General features: G+C 45.9%; 2 protein-coding genes across 4 annotated transcripts in view; one reads left to right on the top strand and one right to left on the bottom strand.

The window, feature by feature from the left end:
- macrod2 (mono-ADP ribosylhydrolase 2) overlaps window positions 1–22,524 on the top strand; it is a 343,095-nt gene that overhangs the window by 55,198 nt on the left and 265,373 nt on the right. The gene's annotated exons all lie outside the window — the stretch shown is intronic.
- On the bottom strand, window positions 3,262–13,331 carry flrt3 (fibronectin leucine rich transmembrane 3). The gene is made up of 3 exons (XM_037466485.2): window positions 13,058–13,331; window positions 7,405–8,093; window positions 3,262–6,463 (listed from the first exon to the last, which is right to left on the bottom strand). The coding sequence occupies exon 3, from the start codon at window positions 6,419–6,421 to the stop codon at window positions 4,469–4,471; it is 1,953 nt and encodes a 650-aa protein (XP_037322382.2). The 5' UTR covers window positions 6,422–6,463; window positions 7,405–8,093; window positions 13,058–13,331; the 3' UTR covers window positions 3,262–4,468.

The raw sequence follows: 22,524 nt of genomic DNA, 5'->3' as shown, positions 1-22,524 counted from the left end.
TTGTCAAATATAGTTATGAATGAGTGATGAAGATGGCTCCAAAAACATCCTGTCCCCTCAGGCTGTCGGCTCCCGCCTCCTTTTGTTCAAGGCAAAATTTACACAATCAGTCAGGAGTCTTTCTGAGAGGTCTTTGAGGCTCCCGCTCCAATCTGCCCCACCAATCACAGACTCTCATTAGCACGCACCTCTGGGACCCCAGCGAGACATTCACGAGCATGTTGCCTTTCATAACGGCACATTTGAATGAGGAATGGGTTCTGCTTCTGAAGTGTCTCAACGAACCATAAGCACCGTGGCGGAGGTTGAATGTAAAGAGCAAATGCTTTACGCCAGAGCATCGACAGTCACATTTTTGTTTATCCCGCACACGCACGAGCACGAGCACACGCACAGTATATGCAAATGTGTTTTTTGGCAGGAAGGCAGACCTTGTGGGAGGCCCTGAGCCTGGGCATGGCTTCTGACCTCAGCACGACTTTGCTCAGCATTTAGAGGCCATTAAATCATGTCTCTGTTTCATGTGCGAGCTGTGTGCAACAGGATGTGAGGGAGAGGGAACAGCAGGCTCCCCTTTTTATTTTGTGCTTTTGTTTTTGCCCTTTTAGTCTGTGTTGATAAAGAACACTTTATAGTTAAACACAACAGGTTGTTCTTATTTTGTGGAAAATGCATTTTCAGATCGAAACGAAACGTCTACTTTTTGTCCACATTACAACAATTGAGTAGAACGAGAAAGTTCTATTCAAGTTCAAGAATCCCTCCACACATTGCCGTTGATTTGTTTCCCCTCTGTGTCAAATCCGAGCAGGCTTTCCAGTTTAGTATTAATTCAGTTTTTGTAAGCCACCATCCCTGAGCAGGCCCAATCATGTTGATACACCAAATCAAAAGAACTCAAATTGGTCCTCTTTGTATTAACTCATTGGCTTACCTTATGCCTTGAGCATTCGTATGGTTTTTGAGGACAATTAAGCCATTAGCTGAACAGCTGACCTTTTCTTCGCTGTGTTTTTGATCATAATTTCTGGCGTCCCTGCTTAGAATGGCCTGTAATGAAAGCCTGAGGGGGGGGGGGGGGGGGGGGGGGGTTCTCCTGAACTAAGCGTCCTTTTAGTGGACAGGTTGCCTATCAGAGTCCCTGATGACCGGCTATGTTTTGGGGGTATTGGTATGCGTCCATTTTTCGCATCTCTTGTGCTGCTTGAACTGAGTGTGACCTTAACTCACTGCTAATCAGTTATAGAGTCACAAGGCCTGTGCTTTTTGTTGGGATGGCGCTAATGGCATCGATGCGGTAGAACCACGCTCAGCTGTCGGCAACGGTGAGGTCATCCAGGGGCGCTTCGATGTGAGCGTCTATAGGGATGCAAATGTGACCGGCTGCCTGACCATTACATTACAATGGGCCTGATGCAGACAGTGCAGTTACGTCATTAGTTTTAATCTTTACAAAAAAGACAAACACAATTAGGTTCTGAGTGTGTCACACAGGAGACAAATGCATGGGACATCTTCTGTCGTTTGTTGTTCTTGTCTGACCTCAGTGTGAACACGAGAGTGATTAAAGAACTGTTTAAAGGGACTGTTGGGTCAAGGGTCGTGAGTGATAAGTGAGGTCACACGGGGTCGTCAGCACTCCGGTTCATCAATTTTGTCTTGTACTTTGGTCGGCCAAACTGCACAAAGCTGCTCTGGTTAATGTATTATTTTTAGTAAAAGTCACAACAATAGCATGCTCCTCTCACCATTTGGACCAAACCGCCATTCATCAAACAGGTGAGTGAAAATGAGAGAGTGGTTTTCTCGTTGTCACAGCTATAATGGGCCAACTACAAACCCATGTGAGAAATGAACTTCATCTCAAAAGCTCATCAGTAACATAAGAGAAACGCTGCTGAATAGAGAGTGATCTTATTGGTATTTTAGTTTAGCTTTCTTAAAAATAACACTTGAACCCTTCAAGGGGTTCTCTCCTTCATTGAGGAGTAGATCCTGTGAACGTCTTTTTTGTTTAGTAATTCACCTGCAAACACGTTGTGTTTCTTTAATGCGTCTGAAGAACGCCACCATAAAAAAGTGTGATAAATGTTCCCCCTAACAAAGATGCTTTGTTCACTTCAGAGTATCAACAGAATAATTACCAACGTTTCAAGGTTTCATCCTTTAGTTTTCTTTCAGATAAAATAGCACTAAGGCTTTACCATCAAAGAAGTATTGACAGCGTTCATATGGAAACGGTTACTATTTACACTCCTAAAAGTAGACTGTTTGCTTTGATTTCAAGGTAATGTGTTATATATTTAGTGTAAAGGCCAGGCTTAGTGTATACTTAAGGTTTGGATAGCGTGTGCAGCTTTTAGCGGCTCCCTTTACTGTAATTAAATCTTTCCCTGTGTTGAGAGCTCGCGGGTGTGTGAATGTAGCCATGCACTATTTTCTGGGATACACAAGGAATACTTTTGTGTGGGTGTGCGGTCAGTCCGTATGGTGTGAAATGTATTAACTTCACTCTTTGAAAAGGTGTTCTTTTGGATGCATTTAGAGAATGGCCTAATGGGCTATTTTACTGCTTTTGCATGTGCACCTTTTCATAGGCCATTGCCAGAGTGAGCCGCGACCATGTCATTAAATGTGCTGCCCGGAGCAGTGTTTATATACTTTGTCCTCTGCAGGGACGGGCATCCCCATCAGGGTCTGCCGGTACCACCCTCCATATGGTGCCTCGTCATTAGTTTTTGTTTGCCCGGGTGCCCGGGAGGTTCATCGAACCCTCGAGTCCAATCTCTCCACAGCCTCTTTCGACTCTACTGTGACATTTCTCTCCACGGCCAATCGGATAAGTCACACATGGCTTCACCGCACGAAGAACAGCAGCGGCCTCGAGCAGATGTTGCTCTGCTGACTGCCCATGGAGTGGAAAACGGGGTTTCAAGAACAGTATTTTTGGTTATCGTTAAAGAGTTCAATGGTCCTCAAAGCAGAGATGTGGTTTAAGGCTATGAACTTAAAACCTAGTTCAGATCATTCAGGAGGATAACAATTTAGTATATTGTGTTTTTCATCGCCTGGGCTGTATTTTGAGACATGAATGAATAAAACATGTCCTTTTGGCCTTCTTTCTTACTCCAGGCCAGTTCACATTTCTACAAATATTTCCTTTTCATGTGTAGAAAAAAAGAATTGTGGGATTATAGTGATTTTAGATAACAATTTTTAAAATTCAAAGTAGTAGTTTGATTAAAGTGTGTTGGACTCAGGGTAAGGAAGAGAGAAGTTATTTTTATCCACTTTTATTCTGTAATATGACCAATAGTTTTCATATTCAATTGTGTATGAAAAAAAGTCACTGGTTTCTTAAAAAGCTAAATACAATAAGCATTGGATCAAGGCACATACAAGACTGGCCAAAGGGCATACAATGCACTTTGGTTTTCAATTGTTAAGAACAGTTAACTTCAAATTGTTGAAACATAACAGTGTGTTCATTTGGAAAATAATACAAAATAATACTCATAGCAAGGAGTTGCTGACACTGTGGTAATTCTAATGGAAGCGATCGTGTTTTTATCTTTTCAGCCTGGTGACTAGAATGACGTATGGTACATGGTACTAAAGAATGCCGCCATTGTCGTTGGGCCATTGTTGGCTTGTACAAATAGAGATAGTGGGGGGTCCTCTGTGTCAGCCTGTCCAGTCTACTTGTTCTGAGGAGCAGAGGGCTCCTTAAGGTCGGTGTGCTTTATCTGCCCTGTGCTAAGGTCTACAATCCTGTGAGAAACACTGGAACCCTGCATGGGTTGCTTTGCTGTGTTTCCTCTTCTTGCAAAACGGAAAGAAAAATCACACATGGAACAAAGCAGAGAAATAAAGCATGGCACCTCATCTTTAGTTACTCGTCCTCAAACCGGGGAGAATACTGGATACTCTTGGTCCGCAATGTGTGGAGACGGCTACTGACTGCCCATTCTTTTCGAGGGCAACACACCTACTTCGCGAAATGGACAATTTGCTGTGCCTTGGTTTACTTCATGTCATTTTTTTGCCTTTTTTTTTTTCAGACAGCCACAAAGTTAAAAGAATGACCTGTGCTTATACTACAAGGTTCTCTACGGTCTGATTGTTCAACACAGCAATGAAAACCCACTTTCACAGTTGACAAGTCATCATATCTCAGTAGAACACAGAGTTTCTTTTAGTTGGTCGATAACCTTAAGCAAAGAAAATACAGTACAAATTACTACAAATTCCTAAAATATAGAATTGCAGAATTGGTTACAATACCCACTGATGGTTCAATGCTGTCCTGCAACTGGAACGTTCTTTGTCCTCATAAAATGTCCTTAAATATAAATTATATGGCAAATGTACAGATCATTGCTTCTTTAGTCTTATAGATCCAGTGTTGTGAAAAAGTCTTGCCACTCTGTTTATGTCACGCACTCATCACGAATGGCCATGCGCAATATCATGAATGGGAATGGTCTGAATCTGGTATTCCACTGTCTCTGTAGCTCCTGTTGCTCAGACTGTTCTCGTTGTGTGGGCTTTTGTATAAAGTCAGGCCGTTGGGTGGGAAAATCGTGTGTATCACAAACTCCTCCTTAGACACGGGCAGGTGATTTATAGGTATCATTTGAAAAGAGGTCTCTCGTATTTCGAGGATAGAGGTGTCCTTCTTCGTGCCAGCCTCGGCATAGTCATCCTTTCTTCGGCGGCCTTTGTTGTAGGTGCAGTTTCTGGAAAAAAGTGAACCGTTCCTGTGGACGTACCAACACACCAGTGCCAACACGATTATTGCCAAAAGAGCCACAGCCCCTCCAATGATAGCAGCCAAAGGCAGACTGGAATTTTTGTAAGGCTCTTTCTCCTGCTCTCGGTTTAAAGTTGTAGTCGGGTTGTGTGATTTGTGAGAACCAGTCTCTGTCTCGATGCACACGGGCGTCTCATCTGACAGGTAAATGTTGCTGGTCTCCATGGGAACCATGCATATCCTATAGGAAGACTCTGGCTCCAGTGCCGTTAGCTGGTACTCCCTCTGCCCCCTCGTCATGATGGCCTCAGTGATGGAGCCAAAGGCAGGGCTGTGTCCCAGCTTCAGCCAGCTGAGCCGTAGGGCAGTCATGGGCTGTGACACCCTCCATGATATGTGTATTGCGTCTGCAGTACTTGACTTCACGCTGATGGTGATGATCTTCCTGCCCGAGGACGTGGTCGTGCTGTGGTAATTCCTACCGATGTCAGGCCCTTTAACCACAGGTCTTTTAGTCACAAACGAGGGCCACTTGGGCTGTGTGGGGCGCAAAGTGTTGGAGACCGTGCTTGTCTCATACGGGGAGATGAGTTCTGAATCGGAGCAGTCAAACATGTCTGTGGTTAGGTCTTTGATCGCCATGCCTTTCACGTTATCGGGACCCTGGCACATGAAGCCACGCACATTCACCTTGGACGGCAGCGACCGCAGCCAGTCACGCACCCACTTCATCTCGCACGTGCACTGCCAGGGGTTGTTGCGCAGCAGGAGCTGGGTGAGATTGTCCAGATCTTCAAATACACCCTGTGGGAGGGTGCTCAGGTTGTTGCCAGACAGATCCAGGCGATACAGCTGCCTAAGGAAGGCGAAGGCCCCAGGTGGGATCCGATTGATGTGATTATCTTGTAGCTGCAGCTTCTCCAAACTGTTTCCCGGCAAGTTGGCTGGCGGAGAAGTCAAGGAGTTCCTCATTAGCGAGAGCTCGGTCAGGTTGATCAGGTTTATGAGAGCCATCTCTTCGATGCCCCGGTTGTTGAGCAGATTACCATCCAGGATTAGTCGCTTCAGGTTGATCAGATATTCCAGTGACTGCTCTGAAATGGAGGAGATGCGGTTGTCATCAAAGCGGAGCTCCTCAATGCTCGTGGGTAGGCCTGAAGGAATTGTACTCAGGTGGTTTCGGGAGAGAAAAAGCAGTCTGAGGTGATTGCTGTCCCTAAAGGCCCCCTCCTCTATGCTGACTGCAGATACAGAGTTATCATCCAGGTGAAGTTCCTCAATGTAGGGAATTTGGGCTAAGGAGGAATGGGTAATCATCCGAACGTTGTTCTCCTGGAGGTGGAGCTCTTTCAGTCCGAGAGGAAGGTTAGTGGGGAATTCATCCAGGTTGTTGCAGTACAGGTAGATCTTCTCCACATTTGACAGCCTGCGGAGCTCTGCAGGGATACCTGAACTCCTGATGCGGTTGTTTTGCAAAAAGAGCACTGTAGCATCCTGGGGCAGACCTGTGGGTATGGAAGTCAAGCCACGGTCATTACAGTAGATGAAGGTCCCGTCGCAGCGGCAGGCTGAGGGACATGAGGCAGAGGTCACCAGGGGGTTAGCGAGGCCCAGCAGCAGCCCCACCCTGATGAGGAAGAGGATAACGGCCTTGCATTGACGCACCATCTTGAAGCTGTGTTGCCTTGCCGTCTAATCACTCAAGGGCCCCTGGGGAGAAGACACAAGGGTACAGTTAATGCACAGGGCCCTTTAAAGGAGAGCCAAATTCCTGTTCTCATAATTGCTGTGTGTTTGAAATGCTGCCTGCAGCACTTTCTAGATTAAATAGCTGCTAAAGGAATCAGTTTGAAATCCTCCAATTAAATGTATTTGAATTGATCATTAGGATTGCCAGACAGTAATAATAAGAGTGAGGCTTTATTTTCCTCCCCAATAAACTTTCTTTGCTCCGAAGCTATCTTCACATCATCTGTAGATTTCATAGATTAAAAGTTTAAAAAGTAACCTCCATTAGAAACAGAACCTCTATTGAAAAATGAATGTCCAACTTCTGAGCTTGGTGAATTGCATATGATTGGCCCTGACTGGTGAAATGTAATGGAGTCCCTTAGTTGTTTTACACATTTTCTGTATCTCAAGGCTGCCTTTCATCGCTACGGACCGCAAAAGTGAACAAAGTCAGGCTCTGTCGATGAGCTGTTGTGGAACTGACATACTCTTTAAGTCCTGTAAGATCATCACACCATTGAAATTTTGGGGTTTAACTGGGTTCTTACAAGGGAGGGAAGGAATATCTCTCACAGTTAAAGTCTCTAGCACGTTTTAGATACAAGAGGATCAGGTTTTCATTTGTGAGCTTTATCTATCCCCTCACAGAAAATCTGTTCCATGTTTTCTTTGCATCTAATAGAAGGAAAAAAATATTTAATAACATATATAAACTTAATATTAACAATAACCGTGGCGCAAAGCAGATTGTGCCAACTGCTTGTCTGTCCCTTTTTTCACTTCCCTTTTAATTAAGCTAATACAGATTTATTGCTTTAACTCTGCATTCCTGCCACGACCTCTCTCCCTGCATCTCTCATTAGAAAGTGTGGTCTGGTCACTGAAGTGGAAAAAAGCAAAGTAATCCGTACTTGTCATACCTGATTTAAAGGGCGCCGTCAATCCGTTGCAGACACCAAAGATCCAATCAAGACTTCCTTTTGAATATGCTCTTATCCTTTCTGGAAGGAAGAAAAGTTTGTCCGAGGGGTTTTCTGGCGATATCCTGACCTGGTCAGTGTTTACTGAGCCGATCCCTGTTTGGAAGATGACCTCCTCTGTGTAGTCAGAGGCTCATGCTTCCAATGCTTTTACCATGGCAGATAAGCCTGTAGGAAAAAAAAACTTCCCTCTCACTGACAAAAACACGCGCTCACAGGGAATATTAAAAATCCTACTGGCTGTCGAGCTCAACAGCCATAACTGCAAATGAGATTTTTGGGGAGTTGTATAGAGTTCGAAGGCGCCTTCCTGCAATCAAGCCTGACAGGCATGATGAGATGACACAAAGCTGGTCTGAGCCATGCCAATCCCCTGTGCCACCGGCTCAATACGGGCCTGTTCACTCGTGTAGTCCAGGTCTTCAGGTAGCCCAGAATCCTTTGCTCCCCTTGTCAAACCTATATACACATTAATCCAGGGCTTTGGTCCCTTTTCCTGAAGCGGATAACCAGTGTTCTCCTTTCCTTTATAGAACAAAACAGGGCCAGGCGCTTATCCTTCTGGGCCCAGATGCTCGCGAATCTGCAGCTCGACTCGTAGGCGCTCTCCTCACACCGGTGATGGTGCTCTGAAAGAAAACCAGATAGAAACCTCATTAGTGCCAACATTCATTCAGTACAAAGTCCTGTCTTGATTATCGGGAAAAGAGAGAATAGAAGATGTCTTGTCTTATTTATGTATTATCTCTTCCTAAGCCCTTTACTTTTATGATATTCGTATTTTAGTATGAAACCTTAAGTGAACTTCATGTTGATGCTGCGGCAATCTAATTAGGTTGATGAATGTGTTTTAAATTCTGAACCCTAACCTCCCACACATTATGATTTTTGTATGTGGAAATTCGGCCTGTTCTTTAGCTTGTTGACCTTCTACAGCCTGTAAGTCCAACACGCCACACATTTTTCCTGTGGGGATACAAGAAAGAATGTCTCTGCACACACAAAAGACAACAAGGATCCACACCCCGACACAATGGCTGAGGGTTGAGTCCTCGTGTTGTGGTTTTCTAGTCCAGTTTGCTTATTAGAAAACGAGTCAATAACAAACTCCACACGAGAGGACAAATGGATCCAGTCAACTCTCATTGAAGTACTTGCATTGTTAAAAAGCACCGATGACAAATGAGGCCGATTTGTATTTAGACTGGTGAGGAGGGCGGCTGCTGCATCCATCCCCGTCACTCCCAGCTCTGTCTCTGTGACCCCCCCCCCCCCCCCCAATCCTCTATGAATGCTGTTGCTGTTTGTAAAAATAGAATTCCCGTTGCCAAAGAAAATGTTATGTTTCCTCTTACAACACAATAGCTTTGTGTCATTATATGCGCCCATTCACGTGACCTGCTGGCTGCCGGTGTTTGCGGTAAAACATGTAGGTAGATTGGGAACAAGAGGCCCAGCCATTTAACAGTTGTAGGAGAAGATTAGAGGCCTGAGAGGCTTGAAACTCGATTACAATTGCCGGGATGCCGTCTAATAATAATGCAACCCCTTCCTTCTGTTCACTCTAAACACGGCCCCCTCGTCCACTATTACATTAGTTTTAGATTAGAGTCTGGGGAAAAAGCACCAGATGTGACCTCTTCTAACTTCTGGAATAAAAAGAAATTAAAATCAGTAGAGTTTTAGAAAATGGCGAGATGATAGAGGGATATGTTACTTCGGTCTGTTGGAATGAACTTTTATTGGAGCTCTGAGTCAAGCTATTTTGAATAGTCCTTTTCAGCTCATTCTGTAAAATTCTCTCTGAGTAACGTTAAGGGCTTGAGTCCTTGAAAACCAAGTATTTTAAATTACAGCCTCTCTGTCTCATTAAGAGCCCAGCGACGCCTAACTGCACATGAAAAAGCCGCACATGTGGAAAGGTGCAACATTTCCAGTTTGCTCAACTATCTTTTGGCGACTACAACTCAGTTGGCGGCTGAGGTAACAGAATGTGGTTTAGTGTGCAGTGCAGTGCTCGGCTATTCTTTTACGACCAGAGTGCAGAGACCGTATGTATCATAGACCACGTGTGATGTATCGTGGGAGATTTCTCAGAAGTAATCATGCTTACTTTTACGAGGTGCAGAGTCTGGAATAGGTGCTTGGCTGTTTTTTTTTTTTTTAAGCTCCCCTTTCTTTTTCCACGCTCATCGGATTTCGGGAGAGTGGCCCCCCTCCATTGTTCGCTACAAGGCAAGCATGTGGACCTTCTAGCCTCAACAGAGGAGGTTTAGGTATTAAAGAGCTTTTATTCAGGCAATTAAAAATGCCTCTAATTCATACCGTCTATGTTGAAACTCTTTTCTTTTGCATTTACCAATAAGATAACACGCGGAGGTGTACTCACACGGACACGCACACACAATCCTTTTGAGTGCCACTGAGGCGGAGTTAAACATTTTTTTACTGATGGATGTCTTTCTCCACCGCTCTAATAAGCTCCGCCGGCCGACAGGGGATTTCTGTAGCAGTCAAAGTGGCTTCTGCTTCATTTAATCCGAACTGGCAAAGTTCAATTGAGCATCCTGGTAAAAAATTGTGTGTGTTTGTACAGCTAGTTACCTTTCAGTCGGGAGCGTGGGAGGCTCGGACAAAGCTGGACACTGATAGCCATTGAGAGCTCAACAAGCATAAATGCACTTTAATCTGCAACGGCAGAGCCCAGAGACGTTGTGCCCCCCAGTCAGCAAATGTCTTGGCTTTTTAATGTTTTGCGGATTATAATGACTTTTAGTAAAATACAGAATACATGGGCTTCATTTGGGTGTGTGTGTGTGTGGGGGGGAATGTATAAGATGCAATGGCTGAATATTAAATTATTCATGAGCCCTGAAATTAATTTTGAACCACAGTAGAGCTTTCCATTGGGAAATCAATGTTGTTTGTATCTGCTCTTGATTATTTATTCAAATTCATAATATAGTTTTGAATTATGATTGATGGCACACAATGTTGTTATTGCGGGTTCCATTTTAGTTTTTGTAGATTTTAAAAGTGAAAATGGTTTTTGATTTGCGGTGTAGTTTAAGTTAAAATAAGGGAATCATTCGTGGGTGTGTGATCATGCAAATAAATGTACGTATTTTGGTAGTAGGACTATTTTGCTGTACCTAAAATAAAAATAAGAGTCCAATTCTTCAGATCTAAAACAAGGTGTATTTCTGACATTTGCCATGTGAAGCCTGCCATTGACTCCCACATTAGCAAGTGGCATGTCACCACACCGGGCAGCGGCCTGCTCTGCTGCCGACACACAATGGAACATTCATGGTCACATCTGAATTCACAGGGACACAGGACACGTTTTTAGCCCGAGAGAAAATGGGCAGGAATCTCGTCATAGTTTCTGGGATTTGGTGTGTGGCCTCCTGCCGCTGCCTTGAGACGGGCCGACCAGATGATACGTTGGGAGCACACAGAGAGGCCTCGGAGAGACGGGGGTCTCTCTTTTGTAACAGCCTGAAAGGAGAGATCTGTGCCAGCTGCAGTCGTTTTTCCCCACATGGGGGTGATCGGCACTGCAAGAGGAAATGTATGTCTCTGTGTGTGTGTGTGTGTGTGTGTGTGTGTGTCTGGATTTGACATGCAAATACTCATGTTAAGCTGCTCAGCAAGTCCATCTCGGCAAAAGCTCGACAGCTACCTACAGTACAGAGGTCTGTTCACCGCCCCATTAGCCACTGTGCAGTTTCATCCGGAGTCCAAATGTTTTTCCTGCAGTAATTACGCTTTACACATTTACTTTTAGTAACCAATAAGACGTTATTGGACATTTAAAGCATGCAAAGGATGTAAGATGGTTGCTGCTTAGTGGCAAAATACATTATGAAAATAACTGATTTAGGCCTCAGTGAGGAATAGGAAATGCGCCTTGGTAGTCATGGATGTTCTGTTATTATACTTCCCATCACACAGTCATTGATATTTTATAGCAATCTCAAATTCCTCCTGTAGTGACCTGGTTAGTTGTGTAATCTGCAATTTGAATTCCCTCTGAAAGCCATCGACTGGGGAGTTTGGCCCCAGGCAAGTCATCGCTGAAGACAATTGGGTCTGTCCTCATGTCTGCTCGGTTTAACAGGCTATTTATCTCCCTGTCCCTCAAACACACTGAACAACAAAGAGCCACCGTCCCATCCCCTGGAAATCCAAGTCAAGTTTGCGTGTACTATTGATTCAGTGGAGTATGGGCTGCAGCATATGCATGCATCATTTACAGCCCGGATGACCGTATGGTTGCGTGTGGATAAAAGGCCACGTTAAATTGGATTAACAACTGTCCCTGCCCTGGTGATGCCAATAATACACCCAGCTCACACACAGAGCCGCACAACTGAATGCGCCCCACTTTATCGCATCGATCCAAAGGGACTAATGGCGGGTTTGAATAGAGAGAGAATCTGATGCACCAACACCACGGATTGGCGTTAGATTGTCAGTCGGCCCGACGAGCACGAGGTGTTTCTGGATGATTATTAGCAGCTGTATATTGTTTTGGGAGGGGGGGGGGATTTGTTAACGTAACGTTCCATCATGTGCGTTAAATGAGCCGCTGCTTGTGCACTAATGGAACTTAAATTGCCCTTATTTTGTGCATTTTCAGGGGACCGTAATGATTTTGCGTCTACAATGCAGCAGGCTATGCAGCTTCCACAACGTATGATGTGTGTCTCTGAGTGTGTTGGGGGGGCGTCTGTATTATCTGCGGACACGCTTGTGACCACAGTCCATTTCAGAAGTGCAGGAACAGAAGTGGCGCGCACAGCGACGATGGAGGCGCATTTAGCGGAGTTTCTCCAGCTGCCCCTTCATGTAACTCCGCGGGACGCGCAGCGCAATCTCAGCGGCGCGCCGGGTGTCCGCGAGGCGGCTGCGACGCCGAGACCAAAATCACACAGACACCCCCCCCCCCCCCCCCCCCCCCCGCCACCCCATTACCCTAATCTTATGAGGTTTGCGTATTCGCCTCCGCTTAGGTTCCCACCGGCTGAGGGAAATCGAAAGGTGAAGTATGGGAACAGGGACGTTTTAGAAGCCGCTCTTAATTTCTTTAAAATCCCAATAAATGCACGCTGTGACTGATGCGGGCTACTGAGTGTGCATTTGACGTGTCGCAACGAGAAATGTGTATGCATCCAGCGGAGGACTGGATAGAAGTCTCCCCCCCCCCCTCTCCTCAGAGAGGGCTCTGTGTTAAGGATACATTTGGATTGGGGCGAAGCAGAAAGGAGCTGGCATGAGAGAGACTTGAGATGACGAGATAGATGAATAATCTGTTTAAATCTGCCAGGCTGAGCGGAATGACTCGCAAAGCTCAGCTCGGGCTGTTTGGAAGAGAAGGACACTTTACTCTCGCTGCATCGCAAGACTTGCCCTGCGCACAGAAACCTTTGGAGTCGAGAATTAAACAATAATAAAAGAGGGGTAATTAAAATACAAGCAACTGCTGAGGATCCCGAATGACTTTAAATTCCTTCTGCCAGAGATAGGATCCAAAAAGATGAAAAGGATGCATTCCCAACAGGACTGGACCAGCAAAAAGCGCACTTACCTCTATGATCAAAAAACAAAAAGGGAAAGTAACAGGTATCCTCTTAAATTGGGGCTCACAGCCGGGAGAAAAAATAATCCAATCCAAGCTATGGGGATTTAAATTTCAGATCCCAAAAAAATCTCTACTTTGAGTTTATCTGTAGCAGCACTGCTATGTTTACTGCTGCCCCTCACACACACACACACACACACTCCAGCACACACACAATCTGTAGGCTGTGCAGGGACGGAGGTGCTCGGGTAGATCTCAATACAAATGTGGAGTTGTGTTTGCCTCCTGCTTCAGTAGAGCACTGATGTCATCTGGAGGAGGGGTCTCTCTCTCTCTCTCTCTCTCTCTCTCTCTCTCTCTCTCTCTCTCTCTCTCTCTCTCTCTCTCTCTCTCTCTCTCTCTCTCTCTCTCTCTCTCTCTCTCTCTCTCTCTCTCCCCCCTCTGCAATGTAAAATGCAGTGTTATGTGTATACACTAGGGGGAGTGGAGGAAAGCGGAAAGGCACTCGCATCCTTTTCAGATGTGTGCACTTAAGAGTCAGTAGTCACTGGTTGGAAAGCAATGCTCACTGTCAGTGGAGATGTACAGTGTGTGTCCATCCTGGTGAGAATAAAACACACACACACACACACACACACACACACACACAGCTTTGCTTGCAGTGGTTTGTTTGTAGCTGCATGGGGTTTTGTGAGCTGTAGTTAAATGATCATTTGCATATTCGTTTGAGATTTGTCATGATAATTCATGATTAGGTTTTTTTTGGCACCGGTGGCTTCATTACCGATGTCATGATTTGTCTCTATTACAGGTGTTTTTTTATCATCTCGGCAGCGTACATGTCTTCTCCAACACAATAAAGGAATGTGTGACAAGGCCGTGCAAGTGTAAAAACAAAAAACTTCTACCACGCTAAATAGGAAACATTTATTACCAAAATATGTCAGACATACAAGGAATTTGACTTGGCGGTCGGTGCATGGCGGCAGACAGTTTGAGAATGGACAACAAGACAACAGTTTGTGTATTTCTTTCCAAACATTCACAGATAATGGATATTTGATGACAAATTAAAACCAATAACTTAAAATTGCGCCAATAGTGTGAGTCTGTGTTGCAGGATGCGAGTTGTTCTGACACACCTGGACCGGCCTCTTTGTCCCTGCCCGGTTTAATGTTTAAGCCAAGCGGCGCGTTCGCTGCCTTCAAGGCCCAAAGCGGCAGTGAGTCACCCTGTTAGTCAAAGGCTTGCACAGCAAAGCTGACCCCACCAACACTCTCCCCCCGCCCCCCCCCGCCCCCCCCCACCCCCCCTCACCCCCTCTGGCTCCCTGGCAGGGCCGACACCACCACTCGGTGCGAGGAGCTGCAGTGAAGCGGCCCTGTTTTTTCTGTTGTTGAATATCAACTCTGTCTGGGTAACGTGGAGACTCCGAGACTACGTGTCATTCACCAAACACCACGTTTAGCCAAACGGCTTCCACTTTATGTGCTCCTTTATGCCGTCGAGCTTTGAACGCCGGCGGGGTCTGCGTTCATTCCCACTGAACGCGTATTATGCAGCAGCACAACTGGTGCCCGGGTTGTTTGCCGGGAGCGAGCGCGTTGCGACTGCGGCCCGCCACGTGGGCACGCGGTAGAACCGTGATTGCCATCCTACTGGAGTGCCTAATTGAGCAGACTCTTGGAGCATCTGCCAAATCTACTTAGACCTCCAATGGAGTTTTTTTCACTTTTTTTTCTCAAATGTGTTTTCTTTCCAGATGGAGTGACTTTTTTTTTTTCAAAACACAATGGGATTTCTAAACAAATATGACTCGTCTCCCTCTCTGCCATTCATTTTGAGGCAAATCTGTTTTCACAGATCCACCTAAATTGCTGTTGTGGGCGCGAAGCCTCCGCCGCGGCTTAATTAACGCGTCTCTCGCTTGTTAATGAGCTTAATCGTGTCATATTAGTCCAGGTGTTGTACGCCGAAGGCCGCGAGGTGAGAAGGGGTCACTCTCGGACATCCTGACTTGATCCTTGTCTTCCCTCCCAGGGGGCAGAGCGGAGAAGCCTACGCCTGACCTCACCATGCCTTCCTCTCCTAAATCGACTGCAGACACATCTGTCAGCGGCTGCTGATTGACCCTCTCTGAGACGTACAAAGAGCCCCACTGGAGAACGGCGGTGTTGGGTTTCTGTTATCTCAAGACCAGGGGAAATCTGTAGCCCCGTTCGTCTTTTGTTATAGGGGGAGGGCGCTCTCCTTTCCCAAGGATTCACTCGGGTCTGTCTGGCCAACTTCACTGTGTTTAGACAACACACGGGTTGTTTCCTACTCTTGTTTCGTGTGTGCGTGCGCAAAGACAGCTAAATATATTAAGCCACTTGATTTTGCTAAGTGCTGGCTAAAGTGCCATTTGGCTCTGGTGGCAAAGGAACGACTGTCGAGTGCGCACTTGGTCTTGTTCTATATCAGCTTGTCCTCATCCCAGTTGTTTTCTTTCATGACAGACTTCCGGCCGAATAATTGATTTTTTGGTCAATAGATGGGGCTTGCAGTTGGCCGGCTGTGGTGCCCTACTTTTTGTCTGTTTCGGTGCAATATAAGCTAGGTGTTCTGGATGTTATTATATCTCGCTCAATTTTCCGTTTATCTGTCATTTTAGCTTAGTGCATGTTCACTGAAGAGCTTGTGTGAAATACAATAGGCCCCAAAACTGCTCAGGGGCTCACGGGGGAAAAGTGGAGGCTGATTTCCCCCTCATGTCTCCTTCCTTGCTCTGACTGGAATTCATTATTTATAGACTTTCCGTGTTCTTAACCAGTGCCAAATAAAGGGGAACATGTAAAGGGCTGCTGCCAAAACCCCCGCTTTGTTTTTCATTTACCTTCTGCTTTATTTGCATATTCATCCTGTACAGGCAATCAACAGAGATCTTTGCTGTGGGCCTTTCATCTCCGCTCTGCCATCCTGACAGGCAGCTTTTCAGTATCACAACAGTTTAACTGGGATTTGTGGATGAGAGGTGCTGCTAGTTATGCTAGAACAGTCACATATTTGATTTGCAAAAAGCGCAATGTGTGTGTGTGTGTGAGCGATAGAAACACGGTTCCTGGTGGAAAAATAGAGGATAATTCACTAGATAAAAACGGATGTTGTATTTCATTAGTGAGGTTTTGCAGAGATGTAAATGTAGGGAATTGCCCATGACGGTTGGCAGCAAAAGCCTTGACTGGTGGAGCTTGATGGCCTTTTATGCATATGAATGCAGATGTCAGATACATGAAGCGGCCAATGGTTGCCATGCAGAACGCTACTGGTCTTTTCTGATGCAGATCCCAGATGTTGAGAGCTAGGTCGAGCCCTTCATCTCTTGGGACGAGGATGCGGAAAAAAGACAAGAGCCAACGACCACTGAGACTAAAGGGGCCGACATCCTGCTGCTTCGGCAAGACCAGGGGCCTCGGCCAGCAGCCATTTGGGCCTTGTCTTTGTGGAAGAATGACGAGCCATGCGAATAGCCCCGTCAGCTGTTTTTTTTTCCTTTTTCTGCCTCCTCTTTTGTTTTCTTTGGTTGTTTTTGTGGTTGCTGTTGTGTTGTTTGTAGAGACAGAGGAACTGAGGGATGAGCGAGTTCCATAAAAAAAGGTAGAGGGGGGTAGGAGCTGACTTGTCAACCTCAGAACCTCCCATAGGTTAATGACCTCAGGCACAAAGCTGTGTGATCAGATTAGATGGAGCAGCCCTCCTCTCCCCAATGCACTAATCAGCACAATAAAGGAGGCAAAAGCTAGAATTACCATACAGTGTTTTCACAGTGCTGCATACATCTCCAATGTAGCTAATTGAGGCCCTTCTCTCTTGCTTTGTAACTGGTTTACTGCTCTTGCACTAAATCTGCAATTAAGCAACTTAGCATCTTTTCTCCAGCTTTAGTGAAACGGGTAGCATTTATCTATACAATGGACTCTTATCTGCTTGTGCGCCGACCGAGCCTTGAAGACAAACCCGCAGCTTTTCTCCGATTCCTCAAACTAAGCAGCACATTGCTTCCCGTTATTTGGTGACTTTAGAGCTGTAGTCCTTTTGAGATTAGGAGTCTGCTTGTCCTATGAAAGGGTCAGTGAGGGTTTACAGCTGCAAGTAGAGGAAGTCGAGGCTAGTGTTATCTAGTGAAACAAACCAAGTTTTTGTTGCTCCAGACAAGATAAGATTGATTGTACAAGAGCCCAAGGACTGTAATGGCCCCGTTGACTACAACACGCACACAGGAAGTACGGCTCTTAAGCAACAGCATTTGCGGCAAAGAGAAGCAGGATGTCACACGGAGCTGTTGTCAATGTGATCAAAGAGTTCACTTATCTCTGCCAAACACTAACTCCGTCTCTGTTTACTCCGTGATCTTGGTGATTTTTGTTTACTCTCATGAGTCACATCATTTTTTTTTTTTTTTAATGATTTCTACCCAGGATGACTAACCACTAGGAAAATACGAAAGCAATTGGAGATTTTCACATGTTCATGCACTACAGAGAAAACTCTGTATTGTTGGTGCTTTCCCCTCCGAGCCGACGCTTCCATCACTTGCTTAAAATGCATATTCTCATTACCCAGTTCCCCATTTGCATAAGGTTGTGTCGAGCAATATCATTCCGTTTGCATCATTGTATTTATATCCGCCAAAGCTGGGTAGAGTTGTGTTGACATTCTGTCGTTGTGGTGGAGAGAAGCATCGTCGGGAAGCGGAGCAACTTAATTGGCATTAAACATCACCAGAAGGTGTTAGCAGGTAACACCTCCAAACCAACCCATCCACACGGAGGTGTCTGCGCCTCAGCGTCTGACACCGGCCCTTTGGCACTCATCCCCAACGACTTGGATATCGGATGTCTCATTCCTCTGCTGCCAAGGGCCACATTCAAAGGAAACCTATAGAAAGTGATGACGGGGGAATAAAAGCACCGGTTGAGTCAAGGGGACATTTATGACCCTCGTGAAAGAAGCGTTTCTAGACCAACCGCCCACTTATTAGCGCGAGAGTGTATGGCGCTTGCGGTGGACCTGTCAATGACATGTTTTTGGTTATACTGGGAGTAACTGGAGTAGACCCTCTTTATCCCACTCTGCTGCCGGGGTGTTTCTGAGGTTAACCTCCTGATGGACCGGGTGTGTGTGTGTGTGTGGTGGTGGTGTACATTACATTGGCAGTAATGGGGTTGAGGCGTGGGAGGATTTTAAGTTTGAGTGTGTTGGAGATTGACAAGTTCTTTATCTAAAGGGGCATTAAATCAATGAAAATTCAGACGTATTGTTTTTTTTTTGTCATTCCCCTTAATGCAGCGCAAGAAATCATGCACAACTTCTCCAAATCACTCCCCATGCAATTAAGTTCCGGGAACTTAAAAATGATTTCACTTTTGTTCAAAACAGTTTGCATGAACAACTTAAAGTGCCATGTGACAGTAATACTAATTCCAGGACAAATGAAGGGGAGCCATAGAAAAGGATCACACCTAAAACAAAAAAGTGTGCTTATGTGTATAGATATGCTTATAGAATGTATCATTGTGATAAGTAGTGATGATCAGCATGAAGACCGCTTTGTTTGCGTGTGAAATATAGTCATCTTAAGTTCCATTTTTGAAAAGCTAAACAATGGAGACGAAGCCGTGACATCTCACAGGCCAGTAAGAACTCCTTTTAAGTTGACCCATCAAAGGCAACCAAAGGTAGAGGAAGTGAACCAGCAAAATCGCTGATGGAGGAGATTAGGTTTGTATCGTAAATAGAAACCGTGCCATTATATCCAACATCTATCACAGATGCAATGACGCAAATGCGAATTTATACGCAGCGGTGGGGAAAGACACCGGGGGCAGCAGCTGCCAGACGTTGGCAGCTACTGATGTTGTCTCGGTGGTGGTGTGAAAATGGCAATTTGAAATGGAAAATGGTCCCTTTTCTGTGGCGCGTGTTATTGGTGAACAGTCCTTCTGTTGATTGAACCGTAGTTTTTGCATACCATTGCAATCGGCTCTCAAAAATAAGGAAATTGTTTTTTCTCTTTGTAAAGGTCACTGTTATGTGGAAAATGCCAGCATTCCCTATTTGGCAACATGCATCACTGTGACTATCATTTGCAAAAGCTATTTGTTCCGTACCCATTTAAATAAGCACTTTTGCACAAGCAGGGTTCTGCACACATTAGTGTATGCATACCCTAAGTATTTGCTCTGTTCTTTGATTGTCAGTTGCTTAACACGGATGCTGAATTGTTTGGATCCCTTGCAGTGACCAGAATTTGTAATTCTCTTTGTAATACTCTGTACTTTTTTTACTTGCATGCCTAACTTTTCCGCTGCTGCTCCAGTGACCCACTTCCCCCCCTTGTGATGATTAAAGTTTCATTAGCTTTATCATCCTCAGCGTTTCTCTCATTCATGCCTCTCACCTGAGTAGCTGCCGTGGGAGATTCTACATTGCTTTAACATTGTTTCTGTCTTGCATGACCAAGTTTTGAGCATGTGTCCCTTTTGCATAGTTCAAGAAAGTTTTCCTAAACACATTAAAGTTCTGCGTGCGCTGCAGCAGCAGCAGCCGCCCCCGGCTCTCTCAGGATAGGGAAGCCCCAGAGGAGACTTCGTTTAACCCCTGAGGATTAGTGCTCATGCCTACTTTAGCACTGGTAAAAGGGAAAATGTCTCAGCACATTGAGTCAATGGGGATTCAGTCCCACTCTACTGGCTTCCCACACAAAAAATGGACAAAGAAAAAAGGGCAGCTTTAGCTCTGACTTTAGATGTTAACCTACTTTACCGTTTGCCCCCCCTCCCCCCCAAGATACATGGGGGCCTACTCTCTATTATAAATTCAAAGCGAAAAAAACCTTGAGTTTCCCTTGAATATTGTGTCTGCAGATTTCTAATGGGATTTTCCGTCTGTGTTTTCTTTATGAGCTTGTTCATTTTTTTTCTTCTTCTAACTGTGTTTCTCATACTTCACATTCTCCCCACGTCTTTCACACATTGGTGTCTATGTTGAATATATTGCTGTCTTGCCCGCGGAGGTCGGCCGGAGACGAGTAGCGCTGGTGTGGGGAGACAGTCCGGTGCGATGTCGAAGGGCGCGCTTCTCTCACAGGGGTCCCTGGCAGAGTCAAGGCTCTGTCTGTTGACTTTAGTCCTGAGTTGACATTCCCCCGTGTTTGTCTACGCTTTCATCGCGGCTCCGTTCAAACAAGCACCAGCAACTGATAAAACACATGCTCTCGCCAAGTCAGAGTCACGCGCCCACACACAAAAGCACATAGCGACACACGGGCCGGTTTCGACTCGACTTCATAGCAACAGGTGATGGCCCTGAAATGGATCTGTGGCTATAGAACCTGCATTGTGCATTTGCAGGACGGTTCTTGTGAAAATGGCCAAAGTTTGAGTGCACCAACAGCTGTCATGTGATGTGGAAGGACATCCATCCAGCAGTGTCTCCTCCTGCTAGAATACAGTAGCAATATGTTTTTGCATGCAAGGATGGTTCTGGAAAACACTGGAGTTAAATATCAGTGGCCAGGTTACCCTTTCATTCTGAAGCCTAGCAGCTGTGTTTTTACAAATGGCCCGTTACTCAGCCGGGCAGATTTCTCTCAGTCTGAAGAGTTGGAGCCTGCAGTACAGGAATGTTTCCGCCCGTCAAGCAGGAAAAGTGTCTTCACCTGTCCTGGATCGCTGTCTGCTCTCTCGCACCAATGGCTTCCATTCTCCGCCAAATTTCGTGCTGGCACCGGCGCACGACGACGAGGAGGAGGAACGGAGGGTGTTCAGTTGTTGTGTGTGAGTGTGTGTGTGTGTGTGTGTACGCGGAGTGTGACGTCGCTCCCGCAGAGAGGCGCAGTGTGCTATTGTCCCGATGTAGATAATCATCCTTTAAAAAAACAAAAAACAGGTGCACCCCACACCTGCGTGTGTTGCCTTCCACCTTAATTAGAGTTCAGTGTCTTCTAAATCAATAGTCTCTGTCTTGTCTTGGCTGCGTGCGGGTGGCAGCCGACGAGCTCAATTGGGAATTATCTAGTGCTCCCTGGAGAAAGACTGTCTTTTCCCGCTCTTCGTCTACCCATAAGCGCACCCTCTGTTCACAGTTGGCTGTGCTGCCTCGGCAGCCCACGACTGGTCTGTTGTCGACGTGGGTCCTGCGTGAATGTGGCTGTGTGGCTGCTCTTTGCTTGATTCTCAAAGCGCCTGTGTATTGAGTTGGATCAGCTGAGGGTGGATCTGTGGCATCATTCGTCAGATCTGAAGCTGAACGTGTTCCACAGTAATGCGGTGACATCGGAATCCTCAGTGTGTGATTTTTCACGTGGTCTGACAGCCGCTCGAAGGCTTCACACATATCCAGCCGTCGGTTTACCTGAGCCACGGCCTCATGTCTGTTGTTGTCAGAGTGGGACGTGTGTACCACTGTGAGGAATCAAGTGTCAAGCATCAGTATACGTGCGAACATGGACTGCGAGGTGTTCTGCTCACGATCTCGGTTAACTACAACAAGTGAAAAGTTGCCCTGGGATAAAAAAAGCTTTCCGTGCTGAAATTTGTTGGAAGCGACCCAGGGTTATCAAGTCAAAGACGTTTCTCTCCACCCTCCAGCTCTGACTGCTGCCGCTACTATCCACATCACATGGCCAGCTGACCTTGCCCCCACCATGTTTAACCAACTCTCTGCCTTTGTTCAGTCACTCATGTTTCCATGGCGACCGTGCTGAGTCACCCCAGAGAGCATTGGACGTGAGGCCTCAGAATGTTTCGTCTGGTCCAAGGTTTCACAATATTATTGAGACCTGGAGCCACGGTGCTGATGGAACGCATTAAAGCCTCGTAGCAGCGTCCATCCACAGCAAGCCTACTTTGAGATACCCCTATGCCGCTGATTGCTGCCCAGAGACAAGTATGGACGGTCCGCACTGGAGAAAGAATAGCAAGAGTCGTTTGTCTTTATGTTTCACCCATCGAGGCCATTGTCAAGCTGCTGCTGGGAAACAAGGCTTCTCTTTCTTCAAAGTCAGGATTTGTTTTTGGTCATTTGAATGGTACCTTATGGATTATGAAACCTATCACAGCATGAATTTAGTGCACCATCGGCTCGTCTATTTATCCATGGCCAGTGGGCTCTCCTGGGTGGGGGGCTCCCACTGCCAAAAGTATTGTTAGCTGGGACAGAGGACCCGTCAGGGAAGCACAGGGTTGCTGTTAAGCCCCGGGGGGGGGGGACAGCAGATGCACAATGGGTTCAGTTTACACTGCTTTGGGATTGTGCACCGGGTACGTGTTCAGTCCTTGGTGCGGTTTGTGTGATCACACTCATATAGGAAATATTACAAAATGTACAGTGGTGCACACTCGACCACGTGTAAGCCGTACAATTTGAGCTTAATGCCCTTTCACAATATGGGCTTGCTTCGTGTTTAGAGACCTTGAATCTTCTTTTGGTA

This window comes from Pungitius pungitius, chromosome 13 (genome assembly GCF_949316345.1).
Source record: "Pungitius pungitius chromosome 13, fPunPun2.1, whole genome shotgun sequence".
NCBI lineage: Eukaryota > Metazoa > Chordata > Actinopteri > Perciformes > Gasterosteidae > Pungitius > Pungitius pungitius.
This window is presented reverse-complemented; position numbering and strand designations above follow the sequence as displayed.

Coding starts and splice junctions, on each gene's coding strand:
- flrt3 (XM_037466485.2), bottom strand. CDS start 6,421: ATGGTGCGTCAATGCAAGGCCGTTATCCTCTTCCTCATCAGGGTGGGG.